The sequence below is a fragment of the Mesoplodon mirus genome (assembly GCF_964341445.2).
Source record: "Mesoplodon mirus genome assembly, chromosome: 2".
Lineage (NCBI taxonomy): Eukaryota > Metazoa > Chordata > Mammalia > Artiodactyla > Ziphiidae > Mesoplodon > Mesoplodon mirus.
In genome coordinates, this window is record NC_138977.1 from 93693573 (window position 1) to 93710851 (window position 17279).

Below are 17279 nucleotides of genomic sequence, written 5' to 3' on the forward strand. Positions count from 1 at the left end.
CATAAAAAAAAGAAAAGGAAATATGTGAAGCCGTTGCTGCAGCTATACCAGCAGGTACAAAAACCTTGCACTTTTTGTGAAATACCCTTTTATCTCGTATTGAAAATGCAGCTTTTATGTGGGTGCATGATTGCTATAAGAAAGGCATACCTATCTAATATGATTCAAGAAAAAGTGAAGTCATTATATGATGGCAATGCAAATGGAAGGTGAAGGATCTAAAGCTGCAGAATTAAATGCCAGCAAAAGATGGCTGGATACTTTTAGGAAGAGATTTAGCTTAAAAAAGGTCAGGATAGGGCTTCCCTGGTGGCGCAGTGGTTGAGAGTCCGCCTGCCGATGCAGGGGACACGGGTTCGTGCCCTGGTCTGGGAAGATCCCACATGCCGCAGAGCGGCTGGGCCCGTGAGCCATGGCCGCTGAGCCTGCGCGTCCGGAGCCTGTGCTCCGCAGCGGGAGAGGCCACAGCAGTGAGAGGCCCGCAAACCGCAAAAACAAACAAACAAACAAATAAATTTAAAAATAAATAAATAAATAAAATGTCAAGATAACAGAAGTGACTTCTGCAGACCAAGGGGCAGCAGACAAGTTCCCAGACAGCATTAAGAAAATCATTGAGGGAAAGGATATCTGCCTGAACAGGTTTTTAACGCAAAAAAAAACAGGTTTTAACGCAAAAGTGACCTATTGTGGGAAATAAAATACCACAAAGGACATTTATCAGTAAGAAAGTGAAGCAATGCAAGCACCAGGATTTAACGCAGTAAGGGATAAGCTAACTCTCCTGTTTTGTGCAAATAGTCGGGTTTAGGATCAGGGCTGCCCTTATCTATAAAGCTGTTAACCCCAAGCCTTGAGGGGAAAAGATAAACAGCAGCTGCTAGTCTTTTTTTTTTTTAAATAAATGAATTTATTTATTTATTTATTTAATTTTTGGCTGCGTTGGGTCTTTGTTGCTGTGCACGGGCTTTCTCTAGTTGTGGCGAGCAGGGGTTACTCTTCGTTGCGTTGCGCAGGCTTCTCATTGCGGTGGCTTCTCTTGTTGCAGTGCACGGGCTCTAGGCACGCGGGCTTCAGTAGTTGTGGCATGCCGGCTCAGTACTTGTGGCTCACAGGCTCTAGAGTGCAGGCTCAGTAGTTGTGGCACACGGGCTTAGTTGCTCTGCGGCATATGGGATCTTCCTGGCCCAGGGCTTGAACCCATGTCCCCTGCATTGACAGGCGTATTCTTAACCACTGCACCACCAGGGAAGTCCGGCTACTAGTCTTTTAACACATGGTTGTACAACAAGAAAGCCTGAACAACAAGAACACTTTTTCTGTACTGGTTCCATCAATGCTTTATCCCTGAAGTCAGGAAGTACCTTGCTAGTAAGGGATTGCCTTTTAAAGTTCTTTTGATATTGGACAACGCCCCTGCCATCCAGAACCCCATGAGTTCAACATGGTCAGACACAAGTGGTCAAAGTGGTGTGCTTGCCCCCAAACATATCTCTAATTCAGCCTCCCTATCAGGGGATCATAAGGACCTTCAAGGCTCATTACACAAGGTACTCTATGGAGAGGACTGTCTACGCCATGGAAGACAAACCCAACAGAAAGAACATCATGAAAGCCTGGAAGGATTACACCACTGAAGATGCTGCGGTTGTTACAGAAAAAGCTGGAAAAGCCATCAGGCCTGGAACAATAAATTCCTGCTGGAGAAAACTCTGTCCAGATGTTGTGCATGACTTCACAGGATTTACAACAGAACCAGTCAAAGAAATCATGAAAGAGATTGTGGATATGGCAAAAAAATAAAAAATAAAAATAAATATATAAATAAATAAAAATGGTGGGGGCTGAAGGTCAAGATAGGGATCTTGGAGAAATTCAAGAGCTAACAGTCACCATACTGGAGAAATTAACAGAAGATGACTTGGTGGAGATGAGTGCTTTCGAACCAGTGCCAGATGATGAGGAATAAGACACAGAAGAAGCAGTGCCAGAAACAAACTGACACTCTGGCAGTAGGGTTCCGATTATTCAAGACTCTTTTTGGACTTTACTACATGGACCCTTCTATGATACAGGCACTGAAACTAAAGCAAACCGTGGAACGATTGGTACCACATAGAAACATTCTGGGAGAAATAAAAAAAGCAAAAAAGTCAGACAGAAATTAGGACATACTTCCATCAAGTCACATACAGTGTACCTGCCTCTCCTGCCTCCCCTTCTCACCTCTTCCACACCTGAGACAGCAAGACCAACCCCTCCTCTTCCTCCTCCTCCTCAGCCTCTCATTAGGAATGAAGACTACCAGGATGAAGTCCTTTATGATGACCCACTTCCACTTAATGAAGCGTGAATCATCAACATACTGTACAGTTAATAAACTTATCTGTTGTGGATGTGTGAGAGTCTTCTTGTGAAATCTAGTAACTGTACAGCAAAAACCGTATGAGACATTTTGGTGTCACCAACATCACCATTGCCTAAGTAGTCATTGTGTACAACATCATGTGCAAGACCGGTATTAAAGTGGATAGCCCATCCTTACACAGGCATAAAGTGAGTGATATTTTATAACGATTCATTTATTAGTGTATAGGCTAGGCAACCATAAAGCAATCATATTGCTGCTTCTTTGTTACCAATGCATGAATTGTTATACCTATAAATATGAATTTTTTCACATTATCTTCTCATTTTTGAGGTCTCGTGTTAGTAATACATATAACATCTACAGTGTTCTGTATTAAGACTGCATTAACATAGGTACCGACAGAATTTATCTTGTAAAAAGACAACATAAGCTTATTGTATCAATAAAGGCAGTACTATACTGTAAATGTATTTTCTCTCCTTTATGATTTTAATAATATTTTCTTTTCTCTAGCTTACTTTATTGTAAGAACGGTATATGATACATATGATATACAAAATATGTGTTAATCAACTGTTTATGTTATCAGTTAAGGTTTCCTGTCAACAGTAGGCTATTAGTGGTTAAGTTTTGGGGGAGTCAAAAGATATATGCGGATACTGGACTGAACGAAGGTCAGCGTCCATAACCTGCATTGTTCAAGGGTCAACTATACTTCTAATTACAAATTATTTTTATTCAAAGTTCCTCCCCTCACCACTATATACTAGTTAACTTCGGGCTATTGTTACCTTTATACCCAACATTTTTTAATGCTTAAATATACCTTGTGTGTTTTGAATGTTGGTATCGAATTCCCATCACTGGTCACAATACCAGCACTCTCCTGACCCCTGTGAATATAAAAAGGTATCAGCTGTTAAATTTACCCCATTGATAAGCTTCTGAATAACTTTTATGAAACATACGTTTCTCAATAACATCCATGAACTCAGTCTTACAACACATTAAATGCTACTAGCACTAGTGCCACTTCCACTCACGATGATGACAATGACGACAATTAGCAATAGCAGCAGATGAGACTGTCTGAGTTCTAACTAATATGCCCGGCACTGTCCTAAGCATTTACATGAATGATCTAATTTATTAGGCTTTGAAAACAATCCCCTGAAGTAGGTACTATGATTACCACTCACATTTTTTTTTTTTTTTTGCAGTACGCGGGCCTCTCACCGCTGCGGCCTCTCCCCTTGTGGAGCACAGGCTCTGGACGCGCAGGCTCAGCGCCCATGGCTCACGGGCCCAGCTGCTTCAAGGCATGTGGGATCTTCCCGGACCGGGGCACGAACCCATGTCCCCTGCATCGGCAGGCGGACTCTCAACCACTGCGCCACCAGGGAAGCCCACCATTCACATTTTACAGAAAAGGACAACACTAAAGAAACAGAAGTAACTTGTCTAATGTCACACAGAGAATGGTGGCATGGCCAGGATTAGAACACAGACAATCTGACTTCAAAACTTGTACTTCTAACCTCTGTATTATGTGACCTCTAAATAAGGTTGAGTATGTAGATATAAATAAAAAGCTCCAAATAAAATAGCAGTACTGGAATTATGAACAAAATTTATTTTTTTGTTTTGTTTTGCTTTTTGCACTCATCAAATTTTTTTCTGTCAAATATCTATCACTTTTGTCTTCAGAAAATAAATGCTACTTCAAAAAACCCCAAGCTGATGAGGCACTCTGTATCTCATTTCCTGCATTAGTATTTTTAGGTGATGATACAAAGAAAGCCAGAAGCTAGGCTTCCTAGCTAGGTAGGGTAACACACTCGTAAGACTTAGAGGACCTGCACCACAGTGGAGTACAAACTCAAAAGATACAATAAAGGTTCAAAGTGCTCAACAATTTTTAATAGTTCTGAACAAGTGCTATAAATACTAGATGTTTATTAACAAATTTTTGTTCCAAAGAATATATATCAGGGTAGAAATAAAAAGTAAATCTCTACCATAATATGTATATATACATTAACAACTAATACATGATTTATTTGGTAAAAAGGATCTTTTCCAAAATTGTAATTGTTTAGACATTTTAATGGCAAGAAAAACTACAATATTAAATGTACTTGCAAAGTAAAAATCTAAAAAATTAAAATTGAAGTGATTTTACTAAATTACCAATGCTTTAAATACTATGAACTATTATGCTGAAAGCAGACATGCATAATACTATACATCCGATATAAATGAATAATTTGTGACTTAGGATTTATTTATTTAGTGAAATGATGTGGTTTGTAGTTAACCAATGTTCAAAGACTAAGTGATTCATATCAGAGGAGAAATAAAAATGTTAGCCATAAACCTCAGGGCAGAAAGAACCTCTGCCAACCATTTCCAAAACAAACAAACAAAAAATCAACAATCATATAGTAAACTAGAAATAAACACAAAAAAAGTTTTCTTTCCCTTTTGTCTCAAGGGTAATTTTTCTTTTAAAGCTGAAATGAATAACATTAGGAATCATTTAGGTCCAGGCTTCTTTAATCACAAAGCCTGCTTATTTGGCAGTTTCTCAAGTTACTCCCCTCAGGCAGCTTGAACCAGTTAAACTAGATCCTTTCAGCTCTTCAGAGCTTATTGACAACCAGCCGTCTGGTTTCCTAGGAAACAAAACCTTGGCTAGAAATAGTGAATCATTTCCAGGTCACTTTCAACATGGAGAGTGGAGCAGGAAAGCACTGGACTGAAGAAGAGGTTAAAGCTTTGCTAAGTATCTGGGCAGAAAAAAATATACGAAAACAACTTTATGGAACACTGAGAAATAAAGGAATATTTATCTACATTGCTAAAAGGCTGCAAGCACTAGGAGTATGCAGAGATTGGAAACAGTGCCGGGCAAAGTACAAAAATCTCAAATATGAATACAGAACAGTTAAATATGCCCACAACTCTGGAGACAGCTGTAAAACTATGAAGTTCTTCCATGATTTGGATGCGATCCTGCAGTATGAACCTGCCACACAATTAACAGAGGAAGATGCAAATGACAGGTGCCTGGCAACGCTGAGCCAAAGTACAGCCCCAGAGATCACTGAAGGTAAAAAGAAAAAGTACCATTCTTTTGTTTTTACCTAACAAACTGTAAAAGAACCAGACTTGAGTCCATATGATAAATATAGCCTGAAATATCAAGGTTGAGAAAAATAACTGACCTGTTATGTATATGCTATTTTGCACAAGGTAAAAATTAATTTCAAAAAAGAGTTTAATGCCAACCATTTAAAAAATCTGTAAAATACAGAAAAAACGCGTTAAAATGACACCAACTGCTAGTGCCAACTGCTCCTTACCCATGTTGATGCAGTTTTTGGAAAATGGATTGGGTTCTGAAAATATTTTAAGTCTTAATTTTATAAGAGTCGTGAAAAAAAAAATTGCTCAACTGTTGTTTTCCCACAGCTCCAAATAAGACAGAACTTTCTGCTCTATATTATGTTCCCATTTTCCTAAATTTATAAATAAAAGCACTAAAATACTAATAACTGATAAAGAACTTCATTACTTGTTTGGAAGAACATCTCCATTTTAACAGTAAGTAAAACAAATAGATTTGATAGATTAAATGATTTATGATTAAATGATTTAAATACTGGCATATCTTAGGGATATTGTGGGTTCAGCTCTAGACCTCTGCAATAAAGCAAATATCCCAACAAAGCGAGTCACACAAACTTTTTGGTATCACAGTGCATATACAGTATGTTTACACTATACTGTAGTCTATTAAATGTGTAACAGCATTAGGTCTAAAAAAAAACCCAATGTATATACCTTAATTAAAAAATACTTCATTGCTAAAAAAATGCTAACCATCATTTTAGCTTTCAGTGAGTTGTAGCAGTAACATCAAAGATCACTGATCACAGATCACCATAATACAATTAAACGGTTTGAAATATCTTGAGAGTTACCAAAATGTGACAGAGACCCAAAACGAGCATGCTGTTGGAAAAATGGCACTAACAGGCTTGCTTGACACAGGGTTGCCACAAACCTTTAATCTGCAAAAAATACAATATCTGCAAAGTAATATATGCCTTATTAAAACAAGGTTCTTGAGCTGCTGTGTTGTTAAACCCAACACTATTTACATAGAATTTGCTCACTGTGGAAGCCCAACGTATCACTAGGCAAACTGGGAAAAATCAACGGCAGTAATGAGATTTCTCCCATAGGCAAAATCTTAGAGTAGCTATTTTTAAGAACAGAGTTGTTCAATTCAATTCAAAATCTGTTTAATACCTACTGTCTGTGTACACCGTGTGCAAAGCAGTGAGTTACATGCATTCATGGATGTAACCACAGAAAGGAGGGAACTGTGAATAAATGTAACCCAAAAGAAAGTGGTAAGTGGTATAATAAAGGTACCAAATAAGAAAGGGGGTTAAAGATGAGAGATTACAGTTGAGTTAACTTGGGTTATCTGAACTTCGTGTTTAAAGCTCAATAATAAAATCCTTTGGTAAAAAATCCACCCAACTTACTGCCTTTACACTTCTAATACCAAACCAAATTCTGAGAAAGCTTTGCAGTCATTACCAAGTTAAACAGTAATTATATTATTTTATTCAGTTAATCACTCTGCACTCATCATCATCTAAATGCTTTAAGTATTGATTAACAATAAGTAAATCACTCACTGAGCTTTCTGAAAGACCTTGATTTAGCCACAGGTTGGTGTAATGAAGATGTGATGGTAATATCTCCACTTCTTAATGGGATCCTCTAGCCCTTTCAGCTACTTGCATGGCTCCAAACTCCCCATTTCACTCATAAGCAGAGGGCCCACAATAAACCTTAACCATGTATGTTTAGGGTATGTCAAACACCCAGTTCTAAAACCAACTCTCTTCCCCCATTAAAACTGATCCTCCTACAAATTGCTTCCACCTTACTATCACTGTATTTCTGGTCACTTAAATAGAAATGTTTGAGATAACCTTGATTTTTTTTTTTTTTTTTTGCGGAACGCGGGCCTCACTGCTGTGGCCTCTCCCATTGTGGCGCACAGGCTCCGGACGCGCAGGCTCAGCGGCCATGGCTCACGGGCCCAGCCACTCCGCAGCATGTGGGATCTTCCCGGACCGGGGCACGAACCCGTGTCCCCTGCATCGGCAGGCGGACTCTCAACCACTGCGCCAACAGGGAAGCCCAACCTTGATTTTTTGTCAGTCACTAAGTCCTTAAAAAAAAAATCTACTGACGTGTTTCATAAATTTATCTCTCTGCTCCATTTTCACATCATCACATGGAATATTAGGATAACCTCTTAACTGGCCTCTCTAATTTTCAGCCCCTTCTCACATTATCTTCCACAATGCCACTGATTGTTTTTATACAATTTTTTAAATTATAAAATTACAAAAAAATTAGCATTTTGTTTACATTTAAAATAATCTTTAATTATACCCAGAATTGACCATAATTTAGGGTTAAATGTTACTTAATGGTTCCATAATATTTAACTGAGTGCATATACCAGAGTTTGGGTCTTTGCCCCCTTATATAACGGATGCTGCAATCGATTACCTTTCTTTTTTTTTGGCCACACCGCACGACTTCCAGGATCTTAGTTCCCTGACCAGGGATTGAACCTGGGTCCCAGCAGTGAGAGTGCCACGTCCTGAACACTGGACCACCAGGGAATTCCCTACAATCAATTATCTTTTGTCCATATTTAAAATTATTACTTTAGGATAGACTATCAGAATTCAATTTCTGGTCGGGGGGTGGGTATAATTACTTTGAAACATATTGCTAAAATAACTGCTTTCCAAAAGAATTGTAATTTAACAATGGGACTATCCCTTTTATAGAACCCTGTCAAGTAAGATTATGGAGTGAGGTTGAAAGGGGGAGAGACTTCGCTAATTTAATAAATAATGGAGTATGCTAATTTAATAAAGAACTGAGTACAACAGTGTATGCAATAAATAACTTTTACTTTGCATTTGTTTAATTACTAGTGCTGTGCAACATTTTCCTACATATTTATTCAGTTTTACAAATTGACTGTTCATGTCAATTGAGGTCTTCGAAAAATCTGCGTGACCTCTTTGGCCTTACAAGTTTGGCTGATTTTTATGCGACCCACAAAATTTGAAAGTTTTAACATAGTCACATAGTTTCTTTTCTAAGGCTTAGAAAACTCTCCTTTCTCCAGGTCTAATTCATTTATAATGTCTTCTGGTGTTTTTGGTGGAAGCAGCAGAATTTTTATTGGTGTAGGGTAAAAAGAGGAAGGGAAGGAAATGAATGTGCCTTTTCTACTGTTGGGATCAACCTCATTCATGCAAGGGGTAAGGACAGAGGATCTGGTCCCCTCTGTTAGGCAGCAGGTAGTCTGACTGAGCCTTCGCAAAAGACCCAAATACAAATTCTAAGACGCTTCATGTTCCGGAAATTATAATTATCTTCAACCTCAGAATACCTTTGGCTGACTGCAGCCAAATCATATTCCTTCACTGAAAGAAAGTTTCCGCTCTCTTTCCCTCCTCTTCCTACATACAAATGCATTAGGAATAATGACTTAAGAGTTTCAGTTTAAAATCTCCATGGCATGGGGCCCCTACATACAGTTTTAGGATTCATGCTAGGAATGACCAACCTAAGGGAAAAAAAAGAGAAATCCCCTGAAGAAGTTGGGGAGGGAGCTTTTCTTTTTTTTCCCCCACCTGTAGGTTCAGCTCCAGGACCTTTTCAGTAAACAAAAGTAGGCCCTAAAGCAGATAACAGAATAGCAAACCCTACCTTTCCTTGCTGTTCTCATCAAGCTCAGCTGTTAAATCACCTGGGGATATTATTATCTTTTGTTCTTCTCTCTAAAGAGAATTCTTATGTAACTTCAGATTTTTATTTCCCATATTCCCAACTAAATCCAAAACATTCCCTAACTGCAAGTTAGCCTCAAATAATTATGAAACTTGATTTAAAAACTGACAATTTTTATTTTGAGCTTTAAATTTATATAATTATGCCATTTGAAAACACTGATACTTCCCTTATTTTTCACTTGTTTTTTTTTTTGCGGTACGCGGGCCTCTCACTGTTGTGGCCTCTCCTGTTGCGGAGCACAAGCTCCAGACGTGCAGGCTCGGCGGCCATGGCTCACAGGCCCAGCCGCTCCGCAGCATGCGGGATCTTCCCGGACCGGGGCACGAACCCGTGTCCCCTGCATTGGCAGGCGGACTCTCAACCACTGCACCACCAGGGAAGCCCTCACTTGTTTTTTTTTTAATATAAGTATCCCCAGTATAATGTTTAAGATGATAAACAGCATTCATTTTCTTATTCTTTAATGGAATGCCTTGTAATTATAATGGTGAATAGTGATTTTAAAATGAACGTTTACACCATCAAAATCATACCTAATATTTGATCTCCTAATGTAAAATATAATGCTATTTCTGTTACTCAGTAAAACAAAATTAGAAAAACATGTGGAAATGATATAAGGAGATCAAGGAGGGATGTCTTCATTTTTTCAAGGCTGGCATGGTTCTTTTAAATGGTACATTCCTTGGTCCATTTAAGCAAAACTTAGATTAATTTCTGGAAAGTTTAGTATGTATCAATCAACTAGTTACATAAGATACATAGAAACTCAGCTATTTGACCATATATGCTAATAAAACAAGATTTTCTGATTATCTCATTGCAGGATTTCTCTTTCACATTACCAGTATCACTTAAAGGGCCGACTATGTTAAAGCACCTAAAATACAAAAAAAAGAAAATACCTCATTTTAAAGACGTAATTTAATTTGAAAACTAACTACAACCATCTCTAGAAACTTACAAAATAAGCAAACAATTCTAGTGGAAGTTCAAAATGTCAATGTGATGGAAGAAATTAGATTTCTCTTTATGGACATAAATATTTAAACCATATTATACCACTATTACAAAAAGCATCTACCCTAAATCTATAATCCTTCATGAATATGAACAAATTCAACTCAAACTATTAGCATTATCAGTTATAATCCAATTTTAATTTTCCTTCGTACTTATTTCTAAAGGGAATTCTCTCTTTCCAGGCAAAATGTCAGTTACATCAGTAGACAAGGAAGACATTCCAGGAAATCCTTTACTTTTGGTTTCTCATGTCAGACCAATGGAACTAGGTAGGTATGGTATGGTGGGCCAAATATATAGTGAAACTGATCCAATTTCAAATTGGAAAGTAAGATTGGTTTCAAATCTGAGAAAATGGATGAGTTTTCCTGGTAGAAACACTTAAGATTAATTTATGTTTCCCTCTTTTTTACCAACCTATACAAAAAAAAATCATTTCTAAAACAAATAATTTCCTTAACAAAATGTAAATTGCCTGAAAATATTAGCCTTCAAACCTCCAATCTTTATTCTTTAAATATAGTAAGGAATCTGATGGCCAAAATTACACATAGTAAGTGCTTAATATTTAATGAGCATATGACTTCAGCATTCCTGGGGTCTAAGAAAAACAGAATTTTATATATGAAAGTAAATAATATCAAATCCATAATGAAGTCAAGGATGATTTTATTCACCCAAAAAGTCAACATAAATCTCCTTCTTGCTTCTAAATTCTTATTGAAAGTTAATCCAAGTATGGAAAAATACTGAAAAGCATCTTAAAGAAAAGAAATTAAATACACCACAAAATAAAAACAACTCCCTACCTCAAGTAAATACTATAGTGTTTTTTAATGAGTAATGTTATGGGTGCTGAGGTCCGAACTACCTTTTTATTAAACATGAAATCTGAGAAAAACAAGATAATGGGTTGTTAAATAACCAATATAATGTCAAGTAATGCCATTACCATAAAACGAGTTGCAAAACTGTACCAGAGATGTAATACAAAGTTATTAAAGTATTTATAACTAAGTGGAGACATTCTGCCTAATGCATTATGAAATTTCTGGCACATTTCCTTGCATTAAAAGAATATAATATTTCACTTTGGCATTTGGTCTTTAACCAATGGGACATCGTTTATTTTCACAAAGAGTAGGAAGCACCAGTTATTAATGTGCCTCTTCCAAGCCCTTCATTCATGAATAGTCTTGGTTCTCAACCCTGAACTGCACACTAGAATCACAATCCAGGGATGAGGGGTGAGGGCAGTGGTTTATAAAAGCTCCCTAGGAGATTCTGATATGTAGCAAATGGAAAACATTAAATAAAGAAAAAGCATGGGAAGGAGATAAATTGCTCACACCTATCATGAAAAAGTTGTCTTCAACAAGCTGTTTTCTTATGTAATTATATTTATTGCTTTTGACAAATAAATATAATTTATTTGTTTTATTTGTTTATAATTTATTTGTTTATAATAATAAACAAATAAATATTACAAAATTATATATTCAACTTTCACTATATACATACATCCCACATACTAAAGGAGAGGAATGGAAGAGAAAGAAAAGATAAAGAAGAAAGTTGATCGAAATGTAACTAATTAAAAACACAGCTTTATTAAAGCCAGTCACTGTCACGGTAAGGAACAGATTCAGGTTCTGTACTTCCATTTCCCAACTAGTTTAAGAGAAAAGCTAAGCTACGATTTGCATTCCATCTCCTACAGAGAAAATTACTTCCTTTACTAATGTTGCATCCAATTATTTATCTTAGCTGACGTGTGTAACCCATATATCTCTTTCCCTCCCCACCCGGTACAGGTAACTCTACACCAATAATGGAACCCCCTAATAATCCAACTTTCATTCCAGCTGTAGCAAATGAAGGAGGAAAACACTGGACTGTGCCAGAAGTCAGGGCTCTAATAGGCATCTGGTCTGATAAAGGCATACAACAACAACTAGAGGGAACAGTGAGAAATAAAAGGATATTTGAACAAATTGCTGCCGAGCTTCAGAAACTCGGAATAGAGAGAGACTGGAAGCAGTGCAGAACAAAGTACAAAAACTTAAAACATGAATACAAGATTGTAAGAATGGCTCAAGACCTAGGCATGACTAAGAGTATGAAATTTTTTACTGAGTTGGATGCTATTCTGGGACACAGTAAAACAGAAAACTCACAAGAACAGGAATCCCACGATGGAAAGGAAGCCACAGGATGTGCCAATGTAAAAATGGAAGAGGATCAGACAGGTAGGAAGTCAAAGAAAAGTAATCTTAACATCATGCTACCATATAAAAAAATGTCAATACATGAATACAGTCTAAGTTAAATAGGTTTCATTAAATGTTATTCAACAAGCTAATTGCTCAATTTATCATGAAACAGATTTCACATATATTTGATTAGAACACAGAGAACAGTACAGAGTTACACAGGAGGAAAGAAATGTGAATTTCTAGAAGTTTAAAAAGACCAATTTTAATAAAGCAAAAATGCAATTCCAGATGGCAGAAGTTAAAGCAAATTTTCATACTAGTTGTGGTAAAATCATGAGTAAACAGAAAAGGGGCATTGAAAAACTTAGAAAAATACAAAACCTGTGAGAATGTAAGTGTGAGTTGAGTTGTCCTGGGACACATCATAAAGTTCTTCAAAATAAGTTTAACCCAAAGGATTTAGATGCAATATACACAAAGACATGACAGACAGCATGAAATAAACGGTATGAGTTCTAGGCCAGGAGTCAGGAAATCCAAGTTCTAACTCAGTCTCTGTGGAACTTTGAACTCACAGGTCTCTCCTCTCGACCTGACTATGTAAAATGGCAGACTGGACAAGACATTCTTAAAGACCTCTACCAAACATAATGTTTCTAGATCTTAACATCATTAAATGATGCAGTCCTAATTCTTAAGAGTATGAGTGTGTGTCTAGGGGAAAGAGAGGGAAATGATAGAGAGTAAGGACTGGGAAATGGTGGTGAGAAGCCCTAAAATGTTTCACTGGTGGACAAGAAAAGAAACTGGTCTCCTGGAGAACTATACATCTCCCCCATTAAAATTAAAATGTAAAATAGCTGGTGATCAAGTAGCCCAACAGCAGTGGCCTGATTATGTTCATACAGTAATTGCTGGAGGTGCAGCTGAAGGTGACTGTCAGTTTTATGTCAGAAGACCTAGTAAGAGATTTGTAACACCAGATATTTATAGTGACCTAAGACTAAAAAATATGTTTAAGGATGGGGAATCTAAGCTACAGAAAAGTAAACAACCACAGTTTTTAGTATCAGGTTCACTCTAAAGGGGAAAATAATATATCAGAACTCAAAACACAAATCTGAAAGTGAATAAAAAACAAACCACCATATATCCCACTATGTTCATACAGTCACTGCTGGAGATGCAGCTGAAGACGACTTGGTCAGTAATATGTCAGAAGACCTAAGAGAGACAGATATGAGACAAAGCCCTGGCACAGGTAAAACAGTATTCAGTTTTGTTTTTCTTTTTTGGTCTGTGACAAAATACATAAGATGTTATTATAAGATGCTGCTACATACAGACTGACCTGTGTCACCCCCAAATTCATATGTTGAAGCCCTAACCCCCGCTGTTACTACATTTGGAGCTGGGGCCGTTGGGAGATAATTAGGTTTAGATGAGGTCATAAGGGTGAGGCCTTCATGATGAGTTTTATGGGGACATGTGTATGCATATGGCTGATTCGCTTTGTTGTGCCACAGAAACTAACACAGTATTGTGAAGTAATTATACTCCAATAAAGATCTATTAAAAAAAAGAACATATACGAGAATGTTATAACATTATGAAGTACTGTTGGATAATACATTTCCAAAATACAGAAATGGAAGGTGGAAATTATTAATGACAGTAAAGTTCCCTAAGGCTGTTGTTCTCAAAGTGTAGCAGCATCAGCATCATCTGGGAACTTATTCAAAACACAAATTCTTGGGCCCCATCCAGAATCAGAAATTCTGAAGGTGAGGCCCAGCAATCTGTTAAGTACTTCAGGTGATTCTGATATATGTTCAAATTTGAGAACCACTGCCCTGTGGTATAGGGTAGTAAGGGGATGAAGACTGTGTGTTTCCTATCGGATGGTTTGCCTTTTACACAAACCAAAATTGGGGGAAGAGGGGATCACTAAGCCCCCAAGCAGAAGCCTAGCCATCACAGACCTTGTATGTAGTCTTTCAGTCCAAAGCTTCATATAGCCTTGGAAAGTATAAAGACCAATGCTGATTAAAAAATCAGATGCCCCACGGTCTTGGCAAACTTCAGATCAAAAGCTTGATGGGAGAAAGGATAGCTGCCAGAACACTGACAGGTATAAATGGAGAGAAATTAAGGAGACTAACTAGACAGGAATGTGCAGCTGACTAGAGTGAGACAACAAACGTAAACAAAGCTCTGTGCTCCTAAGGATTCTAAAGATATCACTGCAATGGAGTTAAAATCAGATTACTACGTATACTGTTTAATAAGGCAGAAAGATTTCCATGAAAAAAGTTAAAAACTTTAGCATTCAGAAGATGTAAGCTTGTTAGTCCTCTGGAAAACTCACTTAAGTACAACACCTCAAGATAATTTTTTATATGTAAAAGGAACATATTAAGTCAAATGTAAACTGATAGGTTTTAAAAAGTTGTTTGGTATGTTTACATGTTAGTATGGAATATATTTAGAAAATATGAAACAGGATGTTTACAGTCATTCTAGAAATACTATTTTAAACTTTCAGATGAAAATAAAAGCAAAGGTATAAACCCACATGGATCTCAGCAGCTAAATACATATGAAAACAATTTAAATAGTCAAGAATTTTAGGCACACCTGCAATATATACCTCTTGATGCACAAGTTGCCAGTCCACTATTTGGAAGATTGTTCTGTTGAGGTTAAAGACATGGATATTTATCTTTAGAAAAAAAGTTCACATCAATAGGTAGAGGTCACCTCATTTTGTTTTTATACATTTTACTAATAAATATTATTATTGGAGTTGCCATTGTTCCATATTGATAATGTTGACACTTGGTCATAAAACCGATCTCCCAAAAGTAACACTTTCCTACCTTAAAAGTATACTATAAGCTTCTTTCGTATTTCAAATAAAAATCCAGCTAGAGCTGTGGACCCCTGAATTCTGGATAACTAATTAATTCCCAACTTAGAACTCCTGGAGATTTTGGTTTAGTGTGTGTTGTAGAGTGGATTCAGGCACCTGTATTTTTAGAGAAGATCATCAAGCACAGCCAGGTTGTCATGGTTTTAGAGAATAATACCAGCAGATGGTTGAAGACAGTAATACATAAAATCCAATTTGATTCCACTTGGGGTAGAAAAATCAGCTACTTCCAGCAAACTAGCACTTAAAAAATGTATGACCAACGAAATATGAAGAAGTTAATCACTGGGAAGAATCATAGAACTCTTAGGCTATGCCTAAGTAAATAAGTAAAAAGAAATGGCCCATGAAAACTGAATAACTACTTCTTTGGATCTAAAATAAATTTATTTTTCTCCCTGCCTGAGCATAGGCAACAGAGGATAAAAGGAATCAGAAAGCTACGAAAGGGCTGGTTGTCTGAAGGGAAATTTGTGTTTGACAGTCTTATCAGCTAGCTACCTGTCTCTTCTGAATATGGAGAAATTAAATTGCCTTAATGAATCTCCGTATCAGTTGCTATTTAAATGAGGTAGAATACCTCAATACCTTGGCATTCTGGCCAAAGTCACTGCTTTCTAGTATAGGACAGTCACAGGTAGATCAACTCAGAGGGGTAGAGACCGGCACATATATCCTATTAGAGGCCACTCTTATCGTCAGCCTAAAAACCACATGTGAAAGACTACATGGTTCTTTTAAGAATAATATTAAAACTATTTTCCTTTTGGCTGTAGTAAAATGTATTTCCAAAATTAAAATATTCACTATCCTGGCAATTTCACAAAAATTAGCAATGTGATGGCCAGCAGAGGGCATTAAAGTATCTACTGTTAGTATCTCAGAAGGCATTCCAAGCATTTTGTTTTCTCCAATTCATTTATTTCTTTTAACAGACTGAAGATAAGTCTATAGTTTTCTTTAAAATGGAATATTTAAACACTTCTGTATATTTTGTATACAATTTGGATAAACTTAGCAGTAAAATTATTATATATTCTAATGTGCTTTAGTCATATGAAACAGTGTTGAAAACTTTTAAAAAATTATAAGTATATAAAAAAAGCTAAGACGTAGGTAAGCTGATAAATTTAAACACGGGCAACTTGTTAATTAAAAAGGTGTCGTTTTTCTAATTCTTACTGTTTATACTTTAATAAACTTTTAAAAAGCTGTGACAAAATAAAGCTTATGTCTGGTCTTTGCCCCTAGTTCCTAGCACAGAGTTTCAAAAACCTTTGGAATTTCTAGTGGTAGAAGTGTTTTGGGGTTTTTTGTTGTTTTTGTTTTAAATTCTAATGAGGTGATCCAGGGTGGGTTTCTAGATAGCTTCAGGATGGTCACCAGAAAAACCACCCTTGTGATCAGAGTTGGAATTTTGGCCCAGCCTGACCTCTAGGAGGTAGGTCATGCCATAAATCAATCATGTTGATGAAAACTCTGGCTCAGGTGAGCTTCTTGGATGAACACATTGATACGCTGGGAGGGTGACACATCCTGGACCCTCTCAGGTCTTGCCCTACGTGCCTCTTGATTTGGCTGTTCCTGAGTTCTTTTACGATTAAACTGTAATCCTAAGTATAGCACTTTCCTAAGTTCAAGAGTCATTCTAGCAAATTTATCGAACGTGAGGAGGTCATGGCACCCCCTGAATTTATAGCCAGGCAGCCAGAAGTGTGGCCGACATGTGAAGTAAAGGCAGTCTTGTGGAAGATTTGAGTCCTTAAAACTGCAGAGTCTGATGCTAATTCTGGGCAGTTAGTGTCAGAATTGAATTGCTGTACACACA

General features: G+C 37.0%; 2 protein-coding genes across 6 annotated transcripts in view; one reads left to right on the forward strand and one right to left on the reverse strand.

The window, feature by feature from the left end:
* PPAT (phosphoribosyl pyrophosphate amidotransferase) overlaps positions 1-17279 on the reverse strand; it is a 37669-nt gene that overhangs the window by 11800 nt on the left and 8590 nt on the right. For both annotated transcript variants that reach the window (XM_082609347.1, XM_082609346.1), the window contains exon 2: positions 3198-3264. In XM_082609347.1, coding sequence (XP_082465473.1) covers positions 3198-3264 — 67 coding nt within the window. The remainder of the gene's footprint in view (positions 1-3197; positions 3265-17279) is intronic.
* Positions 5087-17279, forward strand: part of PAICS (phosphoribosylaminoimidazole carboxylase and phosphoribosylaminoimidazolesuccinocarboxamide synthase) — a 50520-nt gene continuing 38327 nt past the window's right edge. For 2 of the 4 annotated variants that reach the window (XM_082609322.1, XM_082609324.1), the window contains exons 1-4: positions 5087-5483; positions 10486-10572; positions 12118-12552; positions 13691-13780. In XM_082609322.1, coding sequence (XP_082465448.1) covers positions 5102-5483; positions 10486-10572; positions 12118-12552; positions 13691-13780 — 994 coding nt within the window. In that variant the 5' untranslated portion in view covers positions 5087-5101. The remainder of the gene's footprint in view (positions 5484-10485; positions 10573-12117; positions 12553-13690; positions 13781-17279) is intronic. The other 2 variants (XM_082609323.1, XM_082609325.1) reach the window with 2 other exon arrangements.